The sequence below is a fragment of the Mustelus asterias genome, chromosome 25, assembly GCF_964213995.1.
Source record: "Mustelus asterias chromosome 25, sMusAst1.hap1.1, whole genome shotgun sequence".
NCBI lineage: Eukaryota > Metazoa > Chordata > Chondrichthyes > Carcharhiniformes > Triakidae > Mustelus > Mustelus asterias.
The window spans coordinates 13,948,829-13,975,534 of record NC_135825.1 but is presented as its reverse complement, the minus strand read 5'-3'; the positions used below and the strand labels follow the sequence as shown (position 1 = coordinate 13,975,534).

Here is a 26,706-nt window from a genome sequence, read left to right as displayed (position 1 = left end):
ACTGGGGTAAACACAATAAGAAGTTTAACAACACCAGGTTAAAGTCCAACAGGTTTATTTGGTAGCAAAAGCCTATGCCCTCTAGTTTTAGACTCCCCTACCTTTGGGAAAAGATATTGACTATCTAGCTGATCTATGCCCCTCATTATTTTATAGACCTCTACAAGATCTATGATTTTGTCTCCAGGTCAGGTGCACAGACACAGGAGAATTCCTAGCACCGTAACTACAGTATGTGTTACAGAATATGTAACAATATATGTAATCGTAAGAGTATAAACAAAATCTTCAATTACATATTTTGATATCATGATACAATATTTTACAAGATTTTTCAAATCCCTGTCTGATATTTGCATTATTTTTTACTTCTACGATCCTGATCATATGTACCCGAACAGGTGCCAGAGTGTGGCAACTAGGGGATTTTCACAGTCACTTCATTGCAGTGTTAATCTAAGCCTGCTTGTGACACTAATGAATAAATAAAATAACTAATAAATTTGTCATTTTACTGGTTCAGTCTGTACGGTGTATGTAAACATCCCTTCTCCTTTTGCAGCTTCGCTTCCCTCTGAATGTAGTCATGGCCAACCTGTGGTTGTTCTCTTCACTTGTCAGCAGGTAGGTGATGAGGAAGAAGTGTCACTAACCTCTCAGTATATCGATCTCCTTGTAGTTCAGCAAAAGGTCAGGGACTGCTGACCTGACCTGGAAGCGAATGGATAAAACCAGAGTATGGACACTGGCTGGGTTAACATGCTTTGATAATAAGGTTTTAGGGTATTTTTTAACTTTTATTTTGTTCCCCCGATACATTTTCTCTTTATGTCGTCCACCCTCTTTCCATCTTGTGTAGGTGAGCCGCTGCTCCAGCTCCTCCATGTTCCCCAACTGCAGGTTTTGAATGGCTCTTCTCTGAGACCATCATCCATCTCAGGGTCAGCTGTGGCTCAGTGCTAGCATTTTGCCTTTGAGTTAGAACGTTGTGAGTTCAGGTCCCACTCCGGAGACTTGGCTGTTATTCCAGTACTGAGGAAGTGCCACATTATCAGATGAGAAATTAAAACGTGACCTGAACTGCCCTTTTAGATGGATGTAAAAATTCTGTGATTTCACAGAACGATAGAATCCTGCACCGACAACAATCCCACCAAGGCCTGATCCCCGTAACTCCACGTATTTACCCTGCTAGTCCCCCTGACACTAAGGGGCAATTTAGAATGGCTAATCAACCTAACCCACACATCTATGGACTGTGGGAGGAAACCGGAGCACCCGGAGGAAACCCACGCAGACACCAGACATACAGTGACCCGAGGCCGGAATTGAATCCAGATCCTTGGCGCAGTGAGACAGCAGTGCTAACCACTGTGTCACCGTGTTCACAGAAAGACCAGGAGTGACCTCCTTGGTATCCAGGCCAATATTTATCCCTCATCATTAACATCAGTTAACATTATTAAAACTGAGTAACTGGTCGTTGTCACGTTGCTTTCTGTAGGTGCTTGGTGTGTGAAAACTGACTGCTGCATTCCTTAAACAACAACAGTGACAAACAAAGAACTTCATTGCTGTAACACACTTTGATATATCCTCTGGTCAGAAAAACTGCAATGTAAATCAGAGAGTCATAGAATCCCGACAGTGCAAAAGGAGGCCATTTGGCCCATCGAGTCTGCACCGACAACAATCCCACCCAGGTCCTATCCCTGTAACCCCACGTATTTACCCCACTAATCCCTCTAACCTACGCATCCTGGGACAATAAGAGGCAATTTAGCATGGCCAATCAACCTAACCCGCACATCTTTGGACTGTGGGTGGAAACCGGAGCACCCGGAGGAAACCCACGCGGACACGGGGAGAATGTGCAAACTCCACACAGACAGTGACCCAAGCCGGGAATCAAACCCGGGTTCCTGGAGCTGTGAGGCAGCAGTGCAAACCACTGTACCACCGAGCCTCCCTTAATATATGTCTTTCCTTCCTTGGAGATAATAACTCCTTTATCTTCAGCACACAAAAGTCTGATCATCAATCTGCATCATCATTCGAACCACTGGTTAGGTTGATTGGCTGCGCTAAATTGCCCCTTAGTGTTTGAAGATGTGCAGGTTAGGGGGATTAGCGGGGTAAATATGTGGGGTTTACGTGGATGGGGTCTGGGTGGGATGCTCCGTCGGAGGGTCAGTACAGATTTGATGGGCCGAACGGCTTGCTTTTGCACTGGAGGGATTCTACGATACTGCCCTTGTGAGTCGACAGATCCTGGGATTAACTGTCATCTTTCCATCTGGGTGTAAAATTCGAATTGCCGATTGTTCAGCCGGTATCATAATCACACGATTCGCATCCACAAGAGCCAACGTGCCTGCTTTAATCTCGGGCAAATGAACAAACTACTCCTGGGCCGGGATTTCCCAGTCCCGCCCACCGCACGATGGTAAATTCCCATCTAAAATCAACAGACCTTTGGCTGGTCCGTCAAATTTTCCATCTCCCTGCTGCCCCCTCCCACACCCCCCAGTGATGAGTCCCACCTCAGGTTCAAGCATCTCAGCCTGGGATTTTGCTCACTGATTTTTGAAGAGGTGTTCAAGTCTATAAGCGGAATATTGCTTGAATTGGAACTCATAGGGATAGGTTAGCAGTTAAGAATGAGGACTTCTTTACCTCAGAGGGCTGTGGGGAGCTCAGATGTTGAACAAATTCAAGACCAAATGGATCAATTTTTCAACACTAGGGGGAAATCGAAGAACATGAGGTTCGGGCAAGAAAATGAAACGAGTGTAAAAATTGATCGGTGATCTTATTAAACAGCGGAACAGAGTCAAGTGGCTGAATCACCTGTTCCTACCTCTTACATTCTGTCTACACTTCCCGCTGCCTCGGCAAAGCAGCCAGCATAATTAAGGACCCCACGCACCTCGGACATTGTCTCTTCCACCTTCTTCTATGGGAAAAAGATACAAAAGTCTGAGGTCACGTACCAACCGACACAAGAACAGCTTCTTCCCTGCTGCTGTCAGACTTTTGAATGGGCGGCACAGTAGCACAGTGGTTAGCACTGCTGCTTCACAGCTCCAGGGTCCCGGGTTCGATTCCCGGCTCGGGTCACTGTCTGTGTGGAGTTTGCACATTCTCCTCGTGTCTGCGTGGGTTTCCTCCGGGTGCTCCGGTTTCCTCCCACAGTCCAAAGATGTGCGGGTTAGGTTGATTGGCCAGGTTAAAAAAATTGCCCCTTAGAGTCCTGGGATTAGCGGGTAAAATATGTGGGGGTAGGGCCTGGGTGGGATTGTGGTCAGTGCAGACTCGATGGGCCGAATGGCCTCCTTCTGCACTGTAGGGTTTCTATGATTTCTATGACTTACCTTGCATTACGTTGATCTTTCTCTGCACCCCTAGCTGTGACTGTAACTCTGTACTCTCTCATTTCCTTCTCTATGAACGGTATGCTCTGTCTGTATAGCGCGCAAGAAACAATACTTTTCACTGTATACAAGTGACAATAATAAATCAAATCCAATCAAATATCCTTATGAGGTTCTGCAATGTTCCCTGCAGTTTATACTAATTACTTGCTTCCCTGGTGGATGGACACAGCTGGAGAATATGCAGCAGAAAGCAAAAACAAACGTGTTTTTTACTTTATATTTCCTGGTTGTAGGATGCTGGAGAAGGAACCAAGTACCAACAGTATTGTGCGGACCACCACTGCGGTGACAGAGTTTCATGCTGGAGTCAAGGTAAAAGATCAAGTGTTTCATTGCACAAAATCAGGCATTCTATGATTCTATGAGAGGCCAGGTCTCTGGGGGGTGTATGTGGGAGGGAGGTTGGCCGGGGGGGTGCGGGGGTCGGGGGGGATGGTGTCACATCAGGACACCTTCTGAATGACATCCAACCACAGCTTTCAGCACTAACTGTGCTCGGACTCTCAGCAGTGATTCCAACACAAATAGCTGACTCCTGTGTCATTAATCTCATTTGGCACGTGCTCCAGAACATATCATCTTCCTGTCAGGCGCACGATTCCCTGCGGGGGTGGAGTATGGTGTCTCGGGATTTAGTCTCAGGTCAGATGCTCATAACTGACATTGCTGGAGGACACAGTAAGAAGTTTAACAACACCAGGTTAAAGTCCAACAGGTTTATTTGGTAGCAAAAGCCACACAAGCTTTCGGAGCTCTGAGCCCCTTCTTCAGGTGAGTGGGAATTCTGTTCACAAACAGAACTTATAAGACACAGACTCAATTTACATGAATAATGGTTGGAATGCGAATACTTACAACTAATCCAGTCTTTAAGAAACAAAACAATGGGAGTGGAGAGAGCATCAAGACAGGCTAAAAAGATGTGTATTGTCTCCAGACAAGACAGCCAGTGAAACTCTGCAGGTCCACGCAACTGTGGGAGTTACAAATAGTGTGACATAAATTCTGATTCTAGGATCGCATGATAAAGACTCAGGAGGAAAAAAGCAGAAATATTTATGTGAAATAGTGTGACATAAACCCAATATCCCGGTTGAGGCCGTCCTTGTGTGTGCGGAACCTGGCTATCAGTTTCTGCTCCACGACTCTGCGCTGTCGTGTGTCGCGAAGGCCGCCTTGGAGAACGCTTACCCGAATATCAGAGGCCGAATGCCCGTGACCGCTGAAGTGCTCCCCAACAGGAAGAGAACAGTCTTGCCTGGTGATTGTCGAGCGGTGTTCATTCATCCGTTGTCGCAGCGTCTGCATAGTTTCCCCAATGTACCATGCCTCGGGACATCCTTTCTTGCAGCGTATCAGGTAGACAACGTTGGCCGAGTTGCAAGAGTATGTACCGTGTACCTGGTGGATGGTGTTCTCACGTGAGATGATGGCATCTGTGTCGATGATCCGCACGGGACCTTCAACCGGTGCTATACACTAGATACATCGATGACATTTTCTTCCTTTGGACTCATGGTGAACAATCACTGAAACAACTCTATGATGACATCAACAAGTTCCATCCCACCATCAGGCTCACCATAGACTACTCTCCGGAATCGGTTGCATTCTTGGACACGCGCATCTCCATTAAGGACGGTCACCTCAGCACCTCACTGTACCGCAAGCCCACGGATAACCTCACGATGCTCCACTTCTCCAGCTTCCACCCTAAACACGTTAAAGAAGCCATCCCCTACGGACAAGCCCTCCGTATACACAGGATCTGCTCGGATGAGGAGGATCGCAACAGACACCTCCAGACGCTGAAAGATGCCCTCATAAGAACAGGATATGGCGCTAGACTCATTGATCAACAGTTCCGACGCGCCACAGCGAAAAACCGCACCGACCTCCTCAGAAGACAAACACGGGACACAGTGGACAGAGTACCCTTCGTTGTCCAGTACTTCCCCGGAGCGGAGAAGCTACGGCATCTCCTCCGGAGCCTTCAACATGTCATTGATGAAGACGAACATCTCGCCAAGGCCATCCCCACACCCCCACTTCTTGCCTTCAAACAACCGCACAACCTCAAACAGACCATTGTCCGCAGCAAACTACCCAGCCTTCAGGAGAACAGTGACCAAGACACCACACAACCCTGCCACAGCAACCTCTGCAAGACGTGCCGGATCATCGACACAGATGCCATCATCTCACGTGAGAACACCATCCACCAGGTACACGGTACATACTCTTGCAACTCGGCCAACGTTGTCTACCTGATACGCTGCAAGAAAGGATGTCCCGAGGCATGGTACATTGGGGAAACTATGCAGACGCTGCGACAACGGATGAATGAACACCGCTCGACAATCACCAGGCAAGACTGTTCTCTTCCTGTTGGGGAGCACTTCAGCGGTCACGGGCATTCGGCCTCTGATATTCGGGTAAGCGTTCTCCAAGGCGGCCTTCGCGACACACGACAGCGCAGAGTCGTGGAGCAGAAACTGATAGCCAGGTTCCGCACACACAAGGACGGCCTCAACCGGGATATTGGGTTTATGTCACACTATTTCACATAAATATTTCTGCTTTTTTCCTCCTGAGTCTTTATCATGCGATCCTAGAATCAGAATTTATGTCACACTATTTGTAACTCCCACAGTTGCGTGGACCTGCAGAGTTTCACTGGCTGTCTTGTCTGGAGACAATACACATCTTTTTAGCCTGTCTTGATGCTCTCTCCACTCCCATTGTTTTGTTTCTTAAAGACTGGATTAGTTGTAAGTATTCGCATTCCAACCATTATTCATGTAAATTGAGTCTGTGTCTTATAAGTTCTGTTTGTGAACAGAATTCCCACTCACCTGAAGAAGGGGCTCAGAGCTCCGAAAGCTTGTGTGGCTTTTGCTACCAAATAAACCTGTTGGACTTTAACCTGGTGTTGTTAAACTTCTTACTGTGTTTACCCCAGTCCAACGCCGGCATCTCCACATCATTGCTGGAGGAAGCCAGGATAGTAAGGGGGTGAGAGAGGGAGGACACAGAGAGAGGACAGGGAGAGAGGGAGAGAGGACTGAGAAAGTGGACAGAGAGAGGGAGAGAGGACAGAGAGAGGGAGAGAGGACAGAGAGATAGAGGAAGGGGAGAGGACAGAGAGAGTGAATAGAGAGAGAGAGTACAGAGAGGGAGAGAGGACAGAGAAACAGAAGAGAGAGAAAGTACTGAGAGAGAGGGAGAGAGAAAAAAGGGAGGCTAGAGAGAGACAGAGAAAAGGAGAGAGAACAGAGAGGACAGAGAGAGAGATAGAGGAGAGAGAGTACAGAGAGAGAGGACAGAGAGAGAAAGGGAGAGAGAGTACAGAGAGGGAGAGATGACAAAGAGCGAGAAAGAGGACAAGAAGAGAGAGAGAAGACAGAGGGAGAGAGAGAGAAAACAGAGGGAGAGTACAGAGAGAGAGGGAGAGATGACAAAGAGAGAGATAGAGAAGAGAGAGTACAGAGATAGAGGGAGAGAGAGGAAAGACAGAGAAAGAGGGAGAGAGGGCAGAGAGAGGGAGAGAGAGAGGGAGAGATGACAAAGAGGGAGATAAAGAGAGAGTACAGAGATAGAGGGAGAGAGTAGAATGACAGAGAGGGGGAGAGAGGACAGAGAGAGGGAGAGAGAGTGGAGAGAGAGAGGGGGAGAGGAGAGTGACCGGAGAGAGGAAGTGAGTGGAGAGAAGGGGGAGAGAGAGGGATGGAGGAAATAGAGTGAGAGGAGAGAGAGGAAGAAGGGAGAGAGAGAGAGAGAGGGAGCGGAGAGAGAGGAAGAAGGGAGAGAGGGGGAGAAGTGAGAGAGAGAGAGAGGGAGGGGAGAGAGAGAAGGAGAGAGAAAGAGACTGAAACCATTCTGTTATTTTGTTCCTACATTTCACATGGTGGGATCTTCCCCTCAGACAGGGACCAGTCCAACTCACTGTCAGAGACACAAAGCGAGTGGGAACTCAGATCTGGCAGCTTGTGTAAGGGAATATGAAAGAAGTCAGCGGAAGTACCCAGAGCAAAATGTTCTAGCCCATGAATTTTGGTGAAATGTTTATCAGTCTGTTCCCTGCGTGACGTGAGGTGGATTTGGTCAGAATCCAAGATGATAACGAGTACAATCACAAATTAATGAGCAGAAACACAAGGGCCAGAACTTTCCGGTAGTTCATGCCGGTGGGATTATCTGATCCCGCAGACAGTGTGACTGGCCCTGCCTCAGGATCCCCAGTGGCGGAGGGTGGAGTCAAAGGGAATGGCAAATTCTTCAGATAAATTAAAAGCAAATCAATTGCCTCATGATGGACTATATGCTTTAAAAAAACATTTGCATGAAGCTCCTATCAAATTTGACCAAAGCCAAACATGGAAAACTTTTCTATGCAGAGGGTGGTGGGTGTCTGGAGTTCACTGCCCGAGTTGGTGATGGAGGCAGTGACCCTAAACTCTTTTAAAAAGTACCTGGATCAACGCCCTAAGTGCTGTAAGCTACAGGCCGGGTGCAGGAAGGTGGGATTAGAAAGGGCACATGGGTGTCCTCAGGCTGGCATGGACTGTGGGAGGAAACTGGAGCACCCAGAGAAAACCCACGCAGACACGGGGAGAACGTGCAAACTCCACACAGACGGTGACCCAAGCTGGGAATCGAACTCGGGTCCCAGGCAGCACAGTGCTGACCACTGTGCCGCACAAATGGATACATTAATGTTAACAGGATATGTAATGGAAAACATTTCTTTAAATGATCTCGAGACTGTTGTCCTGGATGAGCCAAATGGCCTCCTTCTGTTCCGCAACTTTTCAGGTCAGCGTGTCACTTTCTCCAGCGTGGGGGGAGAACATTGACTTTCAAAAAAATGTTCCACTTCCCACATTCTCAATTCCCTCGAATGGCTGCGAGGTTAGGTGTTGCTGAGAGACTTGGGCTGGATGGTGATGGAAAGAATTACTCACAAAGCGAAACTGAGCCTTGTCATGAGAGGAATCTATCAGGGATTCCATTCACTGGAATTGGTTAGCTTTAGGTTTTTGTTTTAACAGTAGAGTAGAAAAAGTGCGAAGCCTCACGGAATACTGGGACAAGCCACCCGTGAGAGAGCAAAATCATTTCGATATCTGATCCATTGTCAGTCTTTCAACTACAAACTTAACAAGGTGTTGACGTGTTGACTTCTGACTAAATCTGATTGACAGATGAGCTGCAGATTGTAATAGATGATTGCCAGTAGAGATTTGTTCAAACATGTAGCTGTCATCAGTTTTGAATCAAAACATGACACTAATCCCAGTGTATTCTCCTGTTCTCGTGCTCTCTCCCTCACTCTCTCATTTAGTCCTCTCTCACTCGCACTTTCTCACTCTTTTGCTGTCACACATTCTCGCTCTCATTATTCTCCCTCGCTTTCACTCACTTCCTTGACTCACTCATCGCTCTCCTTCACAAGACCCTTGTTCGGCCTCAACTGGAATATTGGGCGGGATTTTACGGCCCTTCCTGCCGGGGGGGATTTTCCGGTCCCGCCCAAGTCAAACCCTGGTGGGTGTCCGCCCGGCGGCAGGACGGGCGAGCTCTGCAAATCGCCATTGGCTTTGGTGGGACTGGAAGATCGTGCCAGCAGCCAATAGTGAACATCTGCCCTCAAGGTGGATAGTTTCCTGGGGTAGAAGTGTCATCACAAAAATAGAAACCCTACAGTGCAGAAGGAGGCCATTCGGCCCATCGAGTCTGCACCGACAACAAACCCACCTAGGCCTTATCCCCGTAACCCCACATATTTACCCTGCTAATCCCTCTAACCGACGCATTCCGGGACACTAAGGGGCAATTTAGCATGGCCAATGTTTTTTTTTAATTCATTCATGGGACATGGGCATCGCTGGCTGGGCCAGCATTTATTGCCCATCCCCAGTTGCCCTTGAGAAGGTGGTGGTGAGCCGCCTTCTTGAATCGCTGCAGTCCATGTTCCGTGGGTTGACCCACATTGCCAACAATGTACCTAACCCACACATCTTTGGACTATGGGAGGAAATCGGAGCACCCGGAGGAAACCCACGCAGACACGGGGAGAATGTGCAAACTCCACACAGTCAGTCACCCAAGCCGGGAATTGAACCCAGGTCCCTGGAGCTGTGAGACAGCAGTGCTAACCACTGTGCCACCCTGTGAATTACAAGGGGGCACAGGTTCAAGGTGAGAGGGAGAAAGTTTAAAGGGGATGTGGAGGGGAAGTTTTGCATGCAGAGAGTGGTGGTGCCTGGAACACACAACTGGAGGAGGTGATGGGTGGGATTGTAGTTGGTGCAGACTCAATGGGCCAAATGGTCTCCTTCTGCTCTATAGGATTCTATGGATTCTATGATTAGCAACATTTAAGGGGCATCTGGATGGGTTTATGAATAGGCAGGGAATAGAGGGATACGGACCGAGTAAGGACAGAAGGTTTTTTTTAGTTTAGCTAGGGCATCATGATGGCATGGCCTTTGAGGGCCGAAGGGTCTGTTCCTGCGCTGTACCTTTCTTTGCTCTTTGTACCTTCCGGCCATTGTATCCAGTTCTGGCCACCGCAGGTTAGGAAGGATGTGAGGCATCGGAAAGCGTGCAGAAAAGATGTTTTGAGAACGGTTTCAGGGTTGAGGGACATTAGTTCGGTAGATGGGCTGGAGAAGCTCGGATTGTTCTCCTCATAGAAGGGCAGGTTAAGAGGAGATTTGGTAGAAGCGTTCATCAGAGAAGATAGAGAGAATATTTTTCCATTGGACCAAGGACCCAGAAAAACAGATTTCAAACATTTGGTAAAAGGACCAAAGGAAATATGATGGGCAGGATTTTATGGCCACGCTCGAGCGAGATCGGAATTCCCCGCCCGAGGACAACGGACATTTCCGTTGTCCACCCCTCGCCCACTCCAATTCCATGGCTGGCAAGGCGGTAGATATCCAGTGGATAAGTCTTCTTTCCAAGCTGCAATTTGCTCCAGTCCTGAAGCTTTTGGCTCTCGATGTCAGCACAGCTCCATTGATGTCAGTGGCTCTGCACGCAGTACATCACTTGAGTAGTCATTCGTATATGAGCTATTCGACTGCGGAGGTTTTTCCAGCAAGATACACTCATTCAATAATCAGAAACCTGATTGTGTACTGGCCCCTCCTTCCCCAGACCAGCACTGAGGCCCATTATTACATGCAAATTGAGGTGTTAGTTCAGCAAAGACATGTTGTTGACCCTGAGTCATTCTGCATTGGATAGCTTAATATTGTATGACGCATTGTCTCCAACCACTAACCCATAATTTTCACCGGTAATCAGCGGTAACGCAGTTCTCAATCAAACTGTGATCATTACATCAAGGTACGCCCTAATGCTTTCATATAATTGAATAAAGGTCCAGACTGTTTGTTGTAAATTTAGCTTCTGTGGTTTTGAATCTCATTTGAACATTTGACTTATTTTGCTGTCTTGAAAATCAGTCGCCACTTGGAATCACTGAATCGTGCAAGAGCAGGAGGAGGGACTCAACTTTGTCAAAGAATCCCTACAATGCAGAAGAAGCCCATTCGGCCCATCGAGTCTGCACCGACCACAATCCCACCCAGGCCCTATCCCCGTAACCCCACACATTTACCCTAGCTGGTCCCCCTGACATTAGCTTCAATTAAACATGGCCAATCCACCTGACCCGCACATCTTTGGAGGGTGGGAGGAAACAGGAGCACCCGGAGGAAACCCCACGCAGACACGGGGAGAATGTGCAGACTCCACACAGACAGTGACCCGAGGCCGGAATTGAACCCGGGTCCCTGTGAGGTAGCAGTGCCGCCCCAACTTGTGCTGGCTTCCTGGCCCTGAATCTACTGAAGCTGCAAAGATTAGAGAGAAGAATGGTTCATAGAATCATAGAATCCCTACAGTTGCAGAAGGAGGCCATTCGGCCCATCGAGCCTGCAACAATCTCACCCAGACCCTATCCCTATAACCCCCTTACACTGAGGGGCAATTTAGCATGGCCAATCTGTCTAATCAGCACATCTTTGGACTGTGGTGGGGGGAAGGGGAGTTCCCTGCTTTTTGCGGGCGGGACAAAGGGGGGGGGTACCCATAAAATAGGGTGGGTGTCCACCCTACCACCTCCCCGCCTATCCCCAAGCTCTCCCCTAATGCAGAGGGGTTGGGGTGGGGGGGGGGGGTGGAGGACACCAAAATCAGCCTGCCTGCCATGTTTAAACAACTAATTAAAGGTTAATTAGGCTTATTATCAATACACTGTCCACTCCGTAAAACATTATGCAGAGGCTGGGAGCGGGAAACCAGATTTTTTTAACTTTAAAGGGTGAGAAGGAAAGGGGGGGGTTCACTGTCCAGCGGCTGCCCTTTGCCGATTGTGGGGTGCTCCCCCCTGTCTCGGTTGAATGCTCCCCCCCTTCCTCCCTACCCGCTTGCGCCCTTAAAACCCAATGCCCTCTCCGCCCTGCCCCATGTTCCCAGCTCAGGATCAACTGTGTGATCAAGGTGACTGAGCTGCCGTATCTTAAAGGGGTGGCTTCACCTTTAGGGTGGAGCCTTGTCTTAAGCAGTGGGTTGCTACTGGAGTAGACTTCCAATCATAGATCCCAGCAATCACACAGCGGGCATTCGGAGGGATTGGAAACGGGAGATGGGCCAACCCTCAGACCGGCCTTGCCAAATCACAGCTTGGGGCCGGGGCACCAATGGCTAAATGCAAGAGCAAAACACCGCGGATGCTGGAAATCTGTACAGAAAATGCTGGGAGATGGCTGGCAGCGTCTGGTAAAGGTCATCGACCTGAAACGTTGGGCGGGATTCTCCGGCCTCCCCTCAGCCTGTTTCCCAGCGGGGCAGCGGAAGGCAAATCGCCGTCCGCTGGCAGCGGGATCCTCTGGTCCCACTGCTGTCCATGGGAATTCCAACTGAAGCCACCCCACCTCGCCGGAGAGGGGGACATCGCCAGAGAATCCCGCCGGCGGGAGAATTCCGACCGTTAACTCTTCTTCTCTCTGCACGGATGCTGCCTGGCTTGCTGATGTTTTCCAGCATGTTCTGCTTTCGTTAAACTGCATCGTGCCCGTTAAACTCCACACTGGATGCGGAGTTCCAGTAACTACAGCTGGGCTGACTCAGTGGCTGGAGACGTGGTGCTGCCAGTCTCAATCAAGTCTGCCTACGGGCGGCACGGTGGCACAGTGGGTTAGCACTGCTGCCTCACAGCGCCAGGGACCCTGGGTTCAATTCCTGGCTTGGGTCACTGTCTGTGCGGAGTCTGCACATTCTCCCCATGGGTTTTCTCCGGGTGCTCTGGTTTCCTCCCATAGTCTGAAAGACGAGCTGGTTAGGGTGCATTGGCCATGCTGAATTATCCCTCAGTGTGCCCGAACAGGCACCGGAGTGTGGCGACTAGGGGAATTTCACAGTAACTTCATTGCAGTGTTAATGTAAGCCTGCTTGTGACTAATGAATACACTTTAGTTTATTCCCATCAGTTACAGGAAGAATGAGGAACTCGTGCTCTGTCCTGAGTGCTGCGTGATCCAGGATAGCTGAAGGGTCGGGACAAATCCTGTTTTGCCGATCCATGCTTTTCAGTACTCTGGATAAACAGTCAGGGAGGAGTTTGGCCTCAGTCCTTTCTGTTCTCTATACCTTCTCTCCTTCAATTATTGTCTGTTTTTATTCTCTTTAGGAGAACGTGATTGCTCCTTTCGCGAGGGCAACTGTGAATTTCCGTCTTCACCCGGCACACACACTAGAAGAGGTATTTCCAGGATTAATAGAGGGGGTGGGGGTGGGGAGGTGGGAGCGGGTGGGGAGGGGGGGAGATGGTGGGGAGGGGGGGGTGGGGGGGGAGGTGGGTGCGGGTGGTGGGGGGGGGGGCGGGGGGGAGAGATGGTGGGGAGGGGGGTGGTGGGGGGGGGCGGGTGAAGGGGGGGGGTGACTCTAAATGGGATCTCCTTGTCTCACTTTCCATTCAGCTGCAGGGCTGGGATTGCAGGCTGAGGGGGCAGCAGTTTTCTATTAGCAGCCGGTGGGTCGGTCTGTAGCCGTGGTCTGCCCCCAGACAAATTTCCACGGAGCAAGGACCAGCGGGGAGGATGATAGCTACCTGCCCGCGTCCCCATAGTGCCGAAGGAGGCCATTCAGCCCATCGAGCCTGCATCGACAATAATCCCACCCAGGCCCTATCCCCGTAATCCCACATATTTACGCTATTAGTCTCCCCAACATTAAGGGGCAATTTAGCATGGCCAATCAACCTAACCTGCACATCTTTGGCGTGTGGGAGGAAACTGGAGCACCCGGGGGAAACCTACGCAGACACGGGGAGAATGTGTAGACTCCACACAAACAGTGACCCGAGGCCGGATTTGAACCCGGGTCCCTGGCGCTGTGAGGCAGCAGTGCTAACCACTTGTGCCACCGTGCCGCCCCTGATTAAGATGAGCCTATTAATGCCAGTCTGCAATTGCCAGCTGAAATACAGGGAATGGAGGTGGCAGATGGTTGGCAAGGAAGGGCAGCAACCTTCTGCCCCCATTCTGCACTTACCATAGCAGAGGGGGCCTCTGACACGGCTCCTCCATGGGTTGCAATAGACCCTCAGTGATTTAAAACACTTGTTAAAGCTCTGAAGGCAGCATCTCCATCTTGAGGCACCCACTTTTACCCACTGACCTCAGCAGCTTCCACCTCCCATGGCGGGGCTGCCAATCTCAGTGCTGGTAGCGCTCCTATCGGGCCTCCAGCCTCCAGAGCCCGCCCACCATCCTTAATTGGATGTAGCTCACTCAAGCAGCCACTTAATTGGTCACTTTCTCCGAGCAGTCAAAAAAGCCCCAGAACCAGAGACAGAACCAATCCATGTAATGTCCACCATTGCAATGTTAATGTAAGCTTACATTATTACTGTGAAAATCCCCGAGTCGCCACACTCCGGCGCCTGTTCGGGTACACTGAGGGAGAGTTTAGCATGGCCAATGCACCCTAACCAATACGTCTTTCAGACTGTGGCAGGAAAGCAGAGTACCCAGAGGAAACCCACGCAGACACGGGGAGAACGTGCAGGAGCACATTGAAAGACACTGGCCTTATGGGCATCACAGTCGCACAGTGGTTAGCACTGCTGCCTCACAGCTCCAGCACACCTCGAGGTAGAGATAGAGACACTGCTAGTCTCTAGCTACTCGCTGGCAGACTACTGACAGCAGCATTCTCACTCCATTGAGAGAGACAAGAAACAGCGCTTTCGGTCTGCAGTCCAAATAACTTCTGACCAAGATGAAACTAAAACCCTGAACTTTACTATGAAAAAAACTCCATGCAGGCATCACCTGATCGGCCAATCGTTCGCAAATCGAAGCCCAAGCAGCAATCCCAAAAGACCATAAAACTCCAGGACACTGCATTAGACATTGCTTCAATTATCCTGCTTCAGCAACAATAAAAGATACCGGTTACAGACAGCACGGCATCAAAACAAAAAGCTTTGAAAAACCCTGCAGAAAACATGACTAAATTACATTTCTTAAAGATACAGGGCGGAATTTTCTGACCCTGCTGGTCTAAAAGCCGGCAATTCCCGCCCAACCATCAATGATGTTTCACATTCTCTGCAACCCGCCCGCTAAAATTCCAATGGCGGGTGAGATGGGAGAATTCCAGCCACAGTATTGTCACACTGTTAGAGTGAATACAACAACTTTCTTATTATATTCGTTCATCGGGTGTGAACATCGCTGGCTGGGCCAGCATTTATTGCCCATCCCTAACTGCCCTCGATTTCAGAGGGTATTTAAGAGTCAACCACATTGCTGTGGGTCTGGAGTCACTTGTGGGCCAGACCGGGTAAGGACGGCAGACTTCCTTCCCTAAAGGACATTAGTGAACCAGATGGGTTTTTCCGACAATCGACAATGGTTTCATGGCCATCAGTAGATTCTTAATTCCAAATTGTTCTTGAATTCAAATGTCACCATCTGCCATGGTGGGATTCGAACGCGGGTCCGCAGGGCATTACTCTGGGTCTCTGGATTACCAGTCCAGTGACAGTATCACCGCCTCCCGCTAGATGTCTATGAGACGTTATCACAAGATGTTTCCATTTTCCGTGTTGTCAATGAAAGTTAATGAATTGTGTTATCTCCAACGTTCTCTCCAGCTTCTCCATCAAGTTAAAAATACTATTTCGGATGATCGAGTGAAGATTGAAGTTCTAAAACATTTTCCCTCGCTCCCATTGAGTTCTTACGATGACAGCTCATTTGGGTATCAGGTCATCAAAGAGACAATTGGAAATCTTTTCCCTGAAGCAGCCATCGCTCCAAGTAAGAGAAATTCCTGAACCAAAGGGTTTTCTTCACATTTGAATTAAAACAATCAGAATGAGTAGCTTCCCACGAGATAAGGGATATTGGCCTGCTAGTTCCCCGACTCCTATAATGCTGAAAGGTTTCCTTGGCAACAGCTGGGTTTTCTACAAAGTTTACAACCGGAAAAGTATATCATTGCCACCTTGACTTGAGATTAAAGTATTTATGGAGTTTAGATTGGTGGATCATAGTCGTCTATTGCTGTGGAAACATAACCCATAATTTTTTTTATTTGTACATGGGATGTGGGCGTCGCTGGCTGGGCCAGCATTTATTGCCCATCCCTCAGGGCATTTGAGAGTGAACCACTCTGGAATCATATGTAGGCCAGACCGGGTAAGGACGGCAGATTTCCTTCCCTAAAGGACATTAGTGAACCAGATGGGTTTTTACGACAATGGTTTCACGGTAGCCAGGAACCATTCTGATGATCATGACTTTTAATTCCAGATATTTTTTATTGAATTCCAATTTCGCTATCTGCCGTGGTGAGATTTGAACCCGGGTCCCCAGAGCAGTTCCCTGGGCCTCTGGATTACGAGCAAATGTGGAAAAATATCGCAACTGGTTGAGGCCCAGCCTGATCGACATTCAATCCAGTCTGGGAAAAATGGGGGTTGATGGCGGCACGGTGGCAGAGTGGTTAGCACGGCTGCCTCACAGCGCCAGGGATTCAGGTTCAATTCCGGCCTCGGGTCACTGTCCGTGTGGAGTTTGCACGTTCTCCCCGTGTCTGCTTGGGTTTCCTCCAGGTGCTCCGGTTTCCACTCACAGTCCAAAGATGTGTACTTTCATCTTTGTCTGTCCTCCTAAAATAGATTACTTTGCAATTATCCACATTAAATTGCATCGATCACCATTCCACTAACCCAGTTGCCTTCCTGAAACATAGAACTAGAAACATAGAAGATAGGAGCGGGAGGAGGCCATTTGGCCCTTCGAGCCTGCTCCGCCATTCATCACAATCATGGCTGATCATCCAACTCAATAGCCTAATCCTGCTTTTTCCCCATAACCTTTGATCCCATTCGCCCCAAGTGCTATATCCAGGCACCTCTTGAATACATTCAATGTTTTGGCATCAACTACTTCTTGTGGTAATGAATTCCACAGGCTCACCACTGTTTGGGTGAAGAAATGTCTCCTCACCTCCGTCCTAAATGGTCTACCCCAAATCCTCAGACTGTGACCCCTGGTTCTAGATTCCCCCACCATCGGGAATATCCTCCCTGCATCTACCGAAATATCTTACGATTCTTTCCACTGCTTTTATATCATCATTAAATTTTGAGATTTTCTCTCTAAGACCACAACCAGATGATCGACATACACCGGGAGCAGCATCGATCCCCAGCACACCATTCCCAGTTGTTTCAGCATACATTTACTCTAACACTTTATTTTCCCCTCTGTCAGCCATTTCCTATCCATGCTGCCATAATCCTCTGATAATATATCATAGAATAGAATCTCTACAGTGCAGAAGGAGGCCACTTGGTCCATTGAGTCTGCACCGACTCTCCGATAGAGCATCTTAACCAGGCCCTATTCCCCGTAGCCCCACGTATTTACCCCACTAATCCCTCTAACCTACTCATCTTTTGGAACACTAAGGGGCAGTTTACCACGACCAATCCCCCACCTAACCTCCACGTCTTTTGGACTGTGGGTGGAAACCGGAGCACTCGGAGGAAATCCACACGGGGAGAATGTGCAAACGGGGAGAATGTGCAAACTGGGAGAATGTGCAAACTCCACGCAGATAGTCACCCGAGGCTGGAGTTGAACCTGGGTCCCTGGCGCAGTGAGGCAACAGTGCTAACCATTGTGCTACTGTGCCGCTCCTACTCTTGGATTTTTCTAACAGGCTACCTACAAAGTACCCAATCAAATGGCTTCTGAAACTCCAATAGGGTTTTGAGATTGTAGATTTGTGGACATAGATAGGGGAGATCAGAAGAAACTTTTCCCCTTAGGAGAGTGGTCAATAGCCAGGGGGCAGAGAATTAAGGGAAGGGGACAGGAGGTTTAGAGGGGATTTGAGGAAAAACTTTTTCACCCAGAGAGTGGTGGGAATCTGGGACTCACTGCCTGAAAGGGTGGTGGAGGTGGGAACCCTCACCACATTTAAGAAGCACTTAGGTGAGCACTTGAAACATCATGGCATTCAAGGCTACGGGACTAGAATTGATTAGGTACTTGGTGGCAGACGCAACACGGTGGGCCGAAGTGCCTCCTTCTATGCCTTGAACCTCTGTGACTCTGCGACTCTATTGTTCTCCTGATGATTGACAGTAATGTAGTGGAAACATTTTGAGAAAAAAAAGGGCTATTTTGTCCAATTTTTGGCTGGTTTTCCATGGGAGCCATTAATCTCGGCAGGGTGGCATAGTGTTTAGCACTGCTGCCTCACAGCGCCAGGGACCCGGGTTCAATTCCTGGCCTCGGGTCACTGCCTGTGTGGAGTTTGCACGTTCTCCCCATATCTGCGTGGGTTTCCTCTGGATGCTCCAGTTTCCTCCCACAGTCCACAGATGCGCGGGTCAGGTTGATTGGCCATGCTGAATTGCCCGTAGCTTCAGGGGGACTAGTAGGGTAAATGTGTGGGGTTACAGGAATAGAGTCTGGGTAGGATTGTGGTCAGTGCAGACTCGATGGGCTGAATGGCCTCCTTCTGCACTGTAGGGATTCTATGATCTGCCACCAAAGTGACAGAGTAGATTGGGAAAACACCCCTGGAAGTTTCTGGGGAACACCTACTATATTCATCTCTCCAAACCTCACTTCACCAAAAACAGGTGTAAGCGTGACTTCCCTTTTACAAACGGGTGCGAAATATTGTCCAGTGTTTATGAGTGAAAGCCAAGAAAAGTAAGGGAAGCATAGCCTGGCACTTTGCTAATTATTTTCTTCCTTATCCTCTGCTTTGCCATTAGGTCTGTGTATTGCAAACACAGATACCAGACACTACCAGAACCTGACCATGGAACTCTATAGATTTACACCAATGATATTGAAAAAGGAGGACCTATCTCGGTAAGGAGTGGCAACAATATTAATGATGTGGATATTAATGATGTGATTAATATTGGAACACTAAGGGGCAGTTTACCACGACCAATCCACCTAACCTCCACGTCTTTTGGACTCTGGGTGGAAACCGGAGCACTCGGAGGAAATCCACACGGGGAGAATGTGCAAACGGGGAGAATGTGCAAACAATATTAATCACATTTTAACCATTCCCTTTTTGAACCCTGTGTCTAGCTAGATAAGTAAGTCTTGGCCATTGCCTTGTGTTACGTTGCTATGCTGAATGGGTTTGCCAGGCAAGGGTGTTTTTCCCAACCTGGTGGTGAGTTAAGGTGGCAGACAATGAGTTAAGGTGGCAGACAGTGAGTTAAGGTGGCAGACAGTGAGTTAAGGTGGCAGGTGGGGAGAAAGAGGTCATTATGGGTGGCACGGTGGCACAGTGGTTAGCACTGCTGCTTCATAGCGCCAGCGACCCGGGTTCGATTCCGGCCTCAGATCATTGTTTGTGTGGAGTTTTCAAGTTCTCCCCGTGTCTGCGTGGGTTTCCTCCGGGTGCTCCGGTTTCCTCACACACTCCAAAGATGTGCGGGTTAGGTAGATTGGCCATGTTAATTGCCACTTACTGTCAGCGGGAGTAGCAGGTGGGTTATGGGGTTAGGGCCTGGGTGGGATTGTGGCTGGTGCATACTTGATGGGCCGAATGGGCTCCTTCTGCACTGTAGGATTCTATTATCGCCTTTTTATGATTCCATGCAATGGCAGTTTCAAACCTGTCATCTAATCTGTCTTTCCATTCCTGTTCTTCATGTTTCTAACACATACTGAGCCAACTTCGTTTTTCCAATTGAGTTCTCACCTCTCAATGCACATTTTCCACTTTAAATTCTGAAGCGGGCCGTTCTACTCCCCGCCTGCTACCTTAACTCAATGTCTGCCACCTTAACTCACTGTCTGCCACCTTAACTCACTGTCTGCTACCTTCACTCAATGTCTGACACCTTAACTCACTGTCTGCTACCTTCACTCACTGTCTGCTATCTTAACTCACTGTCTGCCACCTTAACTCAATGTCTGCCACCTTCACTCAATGTCTGCCACCTTAACTCACTGTCTGCCACCTTAACTCACTGTCTGCCACCTTAACTCAATGTCTGCCACCTTCACTCAATGTCTGCCACCTTAACTCACTGTCTGCTACCTTCACTCACTGTCTGCCACCTTAACTCACTGTCTGCTATCTTAACTCAATGTCTGCCACCTGTACATGCACAGTTAGCCCTGCTTCATCATACCTACGGCAGTGACTCATTTTCTAACTTTGTACGAAGAACACGGGACAGATTAGTTTGACGTACAGCGTGTTTTACACACCGAGGATTTTCTGGACAATTTTGGTGCAGTGGGCAGCGTCCCTGCTTCCAAGTCAGAAGCTCCAAGTTCGAGTCCCACCCCAGGACTTGATGGACAAGAAAAGGTACGACTGAACACGGTAGTACGGCGGCACGGTAGCACAGTGGTTAGCACTGCTGCTTCACAGCTCCAGGGACCTGGGTTCGATTCCCGACTTGGGTCACTGTCTGTGTGGAGTTTGCACATTCTCCTCGTGTCTGCGTGGGTTTCCTCCGGATGCTCCGGTTTCCTCCCACAGTCCAAAGATGTGCGGGTTAGGTTGATTGGCCATGCTAAAAATTGCCCCTTAGTGTCCTGAGACGCGTAGGTTAGAGGGATTAGCGGGTAAATGTCTAGGGATATGGGAGTAGGGCCTGGTGGGATTGTGGTCGGTGCAGATGCGATGGGCCAAATGGCCTGTTTCTGCACTGTAGGGTTTCTATGTATGTTTCTATGAACAGGTCTGAGCAGGCCGATTATCAACATGCAAACCTTTCCCACACGCTGATGGCTGGAGGGAAGAGTGGGACAGAGCCCTGGTCACTATACTTGTTGCAGAACCAAGCCCCTCATTGCTAAAGCCTCTGGCTTCAGGCCAGCAACCTGTTCCAGGAAAAACAAGCTGTGAAAACAGATGTAAACAGGTGTGCACCGACTGACTCATACACCTGTAGGTACAGGAAGCTATTTGAGAGCGCGAGAGAAAGAGATCATTATCTCCTTATGATTCAATACAATGGCAGTTTCAAACTTGTTTACTGAGCCATCTTGGTTTTCCCAATTGAGTGCTCGCCTCGCAATGCACAGTTTCCACTTTAAATTCTGAAGTTCTACTCCCCATCTGCCACCTTAACTCATTGTCCACCACCTTAACTCACTATCTGCCACCTTAACTCTCCCCCACCACCTTAATTCTCCACCTGCCACCTTAACTCCCCCACCTGCTACCTTACCTCTCCACCTGCTACCTTACCTTCCCACCTGCCACTCTAACTCCCTGCCTGCCACCTTAACTCCCCACCTGCCACCTTAACTCCCCACCTGCCACCTTAACTCACTGTCCATCACTTTAACTCACCGCCTTCCACCTTAACTCATTGTCTGCCACCTTAACTCTGCCATCTTAATCCACCACCAACCAGCCCCCGGCAAGGCCAAGGGGTTAAAATACCCCCTATAAATTTGAGGAATCCTAGTTGCTGGAGCCCTGAAATATTAAAAACATCTTCCTTTGCCACATTTGCCCCCTTGCTCTTCTAGAAGGTTTTGGTTCTTTTCTGGAGCATGATCCAGAGCTGCAGGACAGGCAGTGAAGTGAAATCAAAATAGAAAATGCTGGGAAAACTCAGCAGCTCCAGCTGGTTCAGTGCGGAGAGAAAAGGGGTTCATGTTTCGAGTCCATGAGCTCTGGAGAAGAGACGGGCACACATGTAGCAGCTCTCGCACCCAGGCAGGTAGGGAGGAACTCTGAGTCTGCCTGGAGTTCTGGCTTCCTGGGTCTGGGCCCACCTCCAGATAAGTAAGCTGGCCCTCCACCTTCCCCCCCCCCCCCCACGAATGGGCTCCTTCTGCACTGTAGGATTCTATTATCGCCTTTTTATGATTCTATGCAATGGCAGTTTCAAACCTGTCATCTAATCTGTCTTTCCATTCCTGTTCTTCATGTTTCTAACACATACTGAGCCAACTTCGTTTTTCCAATTGAGTTCTCACCTCTCAATGCACATTTTCCACTTTAAATTCTGAAGCGGGCCGTTCTACTCCCCGCCTGCTACCTCAGGGATGTCAAGGCGGACTGGAAAATCCCAGTCGACTTCCTTTAATTTTCCCCTTAATGAGCTGTTCATCTGCCCATTGTGGGTGGTCGCAGAAGCAGAATGGACCCAGGAACCACCACGCTGGCTGGTGGGGCTAATTTTAGCTCCCACCCTCCTCGGTTCCGGACCCCTGGCTGGCCTCCTGTGTCAGTCACCTGCCTGATGGGAAAGCTGAAACATGTGTTCCCCCTGTTTGTTGCTCTGGTGTTATACATATGTAGGTCTTATGAGGAAAGATTGAGGGAGCTAGGGCTTTTCTCTTTAGAGCGGAGGAGGTTGAGAGGCGACTTAATAGAGGTTTATAAGATGATGAGGGGGATAGATAGAGTGGACGTTCAGAGACTATTTCCTCGGGTGGATGTAGCTGTTACTAGGGGGCATAACTATAAGGTTCATGGTGGGAGATATAGGAGGGATGTCCAAGGTAGGTTCTTTACTTAGAGAGTGGTTGGGGTGTGGAATGGACTGCCTGCTGTGATAGTGGAGTCGGACACTTTAGGAACTTTCAAGGTTATTGGATAGGCACATGGAGCACACTAGAATGATAGGGAGTGGGATAGCTTGATCTTGGTTTTGGACAAAGCTCGGCACAACATCGAGGGCCGAAGGGCCTGTACTGTGCTGTACTGTTCTATGTTCTATGTATAAGATAAAGGTGCACGGTGTTACGGGTAATGTATTAGCATGGTTGATTCCAGAGTTGAGAGGGTTGGCTTATGAGGAGAGACTGAGTAGACTGGGGCTATACTCATTGGAATTCAGAAGAATGAGGGGAGATCTTATAGAAACATATAAGATTATGAAAGGAATAGATAAGCTAGAAGCAGGGAAGTTGTTTCTACGGGCGGGTGAAACTAGAACTAGGGGGCATGGCCTCAAAATTATGGGAAGCAGATTTAGGACTGAGTTGAAGAGGAACTTCTTCACACAAAGAGTTGTGAATCTGTGGAATTCCCTGCCCAGTGAAGCAGTTGAGGCTACCTCATTGACTGTTTTTAAGGCAAGGATAGATAAAGTTTTGAACAGTAAAGGAATTAAGGGTTATGGTGAGTGGGCGGGTAAGTGGAGCTAAGTCCACAAAAAGATCAGCCATGATCTTATTGAATGGCGGAGCAGGCTCGAGGGGCCAGGTGGCCTACTCCTGCTCCTAGTTCTTATGTTCTTGTAATAGAACGACCCATTCCAGCTGTCCCTTTTGTAACCTTGGCATTGGTTCATTCTATCTTTTTAATTTTTTTTGTAACAATAGATGTTAAGATAATAGTTGCCCTTCGATGTTATGGACGGCACGGTGGCACAGTGGTTAGCACTGCTGCCTCACAGCACCAGAGACCCTGGTTCGATTCCCGGCTCGGGTCACTGCCTGTGTGGAGTCTGCACGTTCTCCTCGTGTCTGCGTGGGTTTCCTCCGAGTGCTCCTGTTTCCTCCTACAGTCTGAAAGATGTGCGGGTTAGGTGGATTGGCCGTGCTAAATTGCCCCTTAGTGTCCCAAGATGCGTAGGTTAGGGTGGCTAGCGGGTTAAATACGATGAGGTTACAGGGATAGGGACTGGCTAAGATGCTCTGTCAGATTGGGTGCAAACCCGATGGGCCGAATGGCCTCGTTCTGCACTGTGGGGAATTCTATAAATTCTGATCAAAGAGATGAGACAAATGGGGGAAGTGAATGTAATTTCGCAGATATGATATCAACGTACATTTTGGAACAGGAGGAGACCATTCCTCCCCTTCCGCCATAATGATTTTATTAAACTGCACTTCTTTTCATTCTCTCTATTTTTCTCCTTCTTGCAGGATACACGGTGTGAATGAACGCATATCCGTGAAGAACTATGAAGAATTTGTTAAGTTTTACTTCCAATTGATTCAGCTTTCCGATCTTTGGAGTCCAGCACTTCCTCACTGTACCTCGAATGACTTGTAGTGAGGACATCCCCAGATTGACACGACCTGCTCCATCCCTGAGGTTTCCCAACATAACTCATGTGGGAATAGTTGTATTCATGGAAAATCCAACCGCGAATATTTTTCCCCTCTTCAGCCTTTTTAGGAGATTGTGTCAATTTTTCATTCTTCATGGACTTTCCTTAAGGGTGGGTGATGAAGGCATTAACGTGATTAGTACAAGAAATAAGAATACTGAAAGGCCCTAGTGACCCAGTGTATGAAACAGGGGGTTTATCTCTGGACGATGTTGAGTTGGTTTAGTGTGCTTAGACCGGGAAAGGTAAGGGTAACGGTGGAGGGGCAGCACCGTTAGCACTGCCGCCTCACAGCACCGGGGGACCCGGGTTCGATTCCCGGCTTGGGTCACTGTCTGCATGAGGGTTTGCACGTTCTCCCCGTGTCTGCGTGGGTTCCCTCCGGGTGCTCTAGTTTCCTCCCATAGTCTGAAAGACGTGCTGGTTTAGGTGCATTGGCTGTGCTAAATTCTTCAGTGTACCCGAATGGGTGCCGGATTGTGGCGTCTAAGGGATTTTCACAGTAACTTCATTGCAGTGTTAATGTAAGCCAACTTGTGACACTAATAAATAAACTTTTAACTGGTGTGCGGGGGAGGGAAATCAGCCTGGGTAACCTGTTCAGAGTGTAATGCAGCAGAGCTGAACTGGAAATGTTTGTGTGTGGATGGCAGACGCAGAATGTTGGTCAGGTGGACTCACTGGGCGGGATTTCCTGCGCGCGGCCCCGCGGTGTGTTTTCCAGCAGCAGCAGTGAAGGCGGCTCGCCAGCGGAATCTTCCAGTCCCGCCGATGTCAATTACATGGGGCCATAGGTTTTATGGTGCGAGGGGCAAGGTTGAAAGGAGATGTACGAGGCAAGTTTTTTACACAGAGGGTGGTGGGTGCCTGGAACCCGCTGTCAGGGGAGGTAGTGGAAGCAGATACGATAGTGACTTTTAAGGGGCATCTTGACAAATACATGAATAGGATGGGAATAGAGGGATATGGTCCCCGGAAGGTAGGGGTGGCAAGGTGACACAGTGGTTAGCACTGCTGTCTCACAGCTCCAGTGACCCGGGTTCAATTCCTGGCTTGGGTCACTGTCTGTGTGGAGTTTGCACGTTCTCCCCGCGTCTGCGTGGGTTTCCTCCGGATGCTCCAGTTTCCTCCCACAATCCAAAGATGTGCGGGTTAGGTGGATTGGCCATGCTAAATTGCCTCTTAGTGTCCCGGGATGCCGAAGTTAGAGGGATTATCAGGGTAAATATGGGGGGTTACGAGGATAGGGCCTGGATAGGATTGTTGTCAGTGCAGACTCGATGGGCCAAATGGCCTCCTTCTGCACTGTAAGGATTCTATGAAGGGTAGGGAGTTTTGGTTCAGATGGACGGCATAGTCAGTGCAGGCTTGGAGGGCCGAAGGGCCTGTTCCTGTGCTGTAATTTTCTTCGTTTAATGTCTACGCGGCTTTATGTAGCTCACCCACCCCACCCCGCTGCCGGGGAACATGCCGCAGCGGGGGAGTGGGGGTGGGTGGGTCACTTTTGGCAGGAACGTATGATCCTGCCATCAAGAAGTGCCAGAAAATCCCGTCCACTGGCTAGAATGGCGAAGAAGAACCAGAGAGACTGGAGAAATACTGCCTCCTGTGGGACAGTGCTGTAACAGCAACCACCTTCACAATCCATTCGGACACAGAGAGGAACATTGAAAAGGAAATGGAAAGGGAAACACTTCTTAAAAACATGAAAATACCTACAAGTTACCACTGGGCTGATCACCTCAAATTTTTTTAAAAATTTTACATTTTGCCATCTGGCCCAAAGAGAATGTTGAATACGTAGGCCGGAATTAACCGACCTCACCCACGGCTGGGATTTTCCAGTCCCGCTGCAGTGACTGGAGATTTGGCTGAGCGCCAAATTCTCCGTTCTCGTTGGCCGCGGTAACGGGGCGTGCGAGACTGGGGAATTCCGACCATAGTCTTGTCTGGATTTATCTGCTTGGCAAGTATTATTATCAAACATCTTTCAAGCTGTGCGGTTTGTGGATTTAAATTTAATGAAGTATTTTTAATAATGTTGTTCCCAGGGTAAATATTTATGCTTGGTTGCATCCCTTTGTCAAAGGCAGCAACACAATGAAGAGTATATATTTAAAAAACTATTCATACATAAATTATAAGGTATGGCTTGAGGCCCTACATGCTGGAGGTATTCTTCCACGCCATTCTTATGGCTTCAAAACACTATTGTCCGTTTTACCAGAATAGTATTATAATTATTGAAATAATTAATAAATAAGCAGATATTTGAAACCAAGTTATGTTGCTCTTTTATTCTCTGAAACAAAAGGGAACAATCAAATGTTGGGTGGTGGAGGCGGGTTGCCTCACATCCTTTAAAAAGTATCTGGATGAACCTTTGGCACATCGTAACATTCAGGGCTATGGGCCAGGTGCTGGCTGATGGGATTAGGTGGGAGTTATTAATAAGAATATGGACTCCATAAATGCATACGGTTTTAGTTGAGGCAGGCATCATGATCAGCACAGGCTTGGAGGGCCGAAGGGCCTGTTCCTGCGCCGTAGTGTTCTTTGATCTTTGAAGTCCAAAGATGTGCGGGTTAGGTTGATTGGCCAGGTTAAAAATTGCCCCTTAGAGTCCTGGGATGCGTAGATTAGAGGGATTAGCGGGTA

General features: G+C 48.7%; 1 protein-coding gene across 2 annotated transcripts in view; it reads left to right on the top strand.

Moving 5' to 3' along the window:
• LOC144511812 (N-fatty-acyl-amino acid synthase/hydrolase PM20D1-like) overlaps positions 1–26,327 on the top strand; it is a 95,493-nt gene extending 69,166 nt beyond the window's left edge. Inside the window, exons 7-12 of one of the 2 annotated variants that reach the window (XM_078242160.1) lie at positions 563–624; positions 3,671–3,749; positions 13,144–13,215; positions 15,616–15,781; positions 18,763–18,862; positions 23,861–26,327. In XM_078242160.1, coding sequence (XP_078098286.1) covers positions 563–624; positions 3,671–3,749; positions 13,144–13,215; positions 15,616–15,781; positions 18,763–18,862; positions 23,861–23,990 — 609 coding nt within the window. In that variant the 3' untranslated portion in view covers positions 23,991–26,327. The remainder of the gene's footprint in view (positions 1–562; positions 625–3,670; positions 3,750–13,143; positions 13,216–15,615; positions 15,782–18,762; positions 18,863–23,860) is intronic. The other variant, XM_078242161.1, reaches the window with a different exon arrangement.
• The last annotated feature ends 379 nt before the right edge of the window (positions 26,328–26,706 follow it).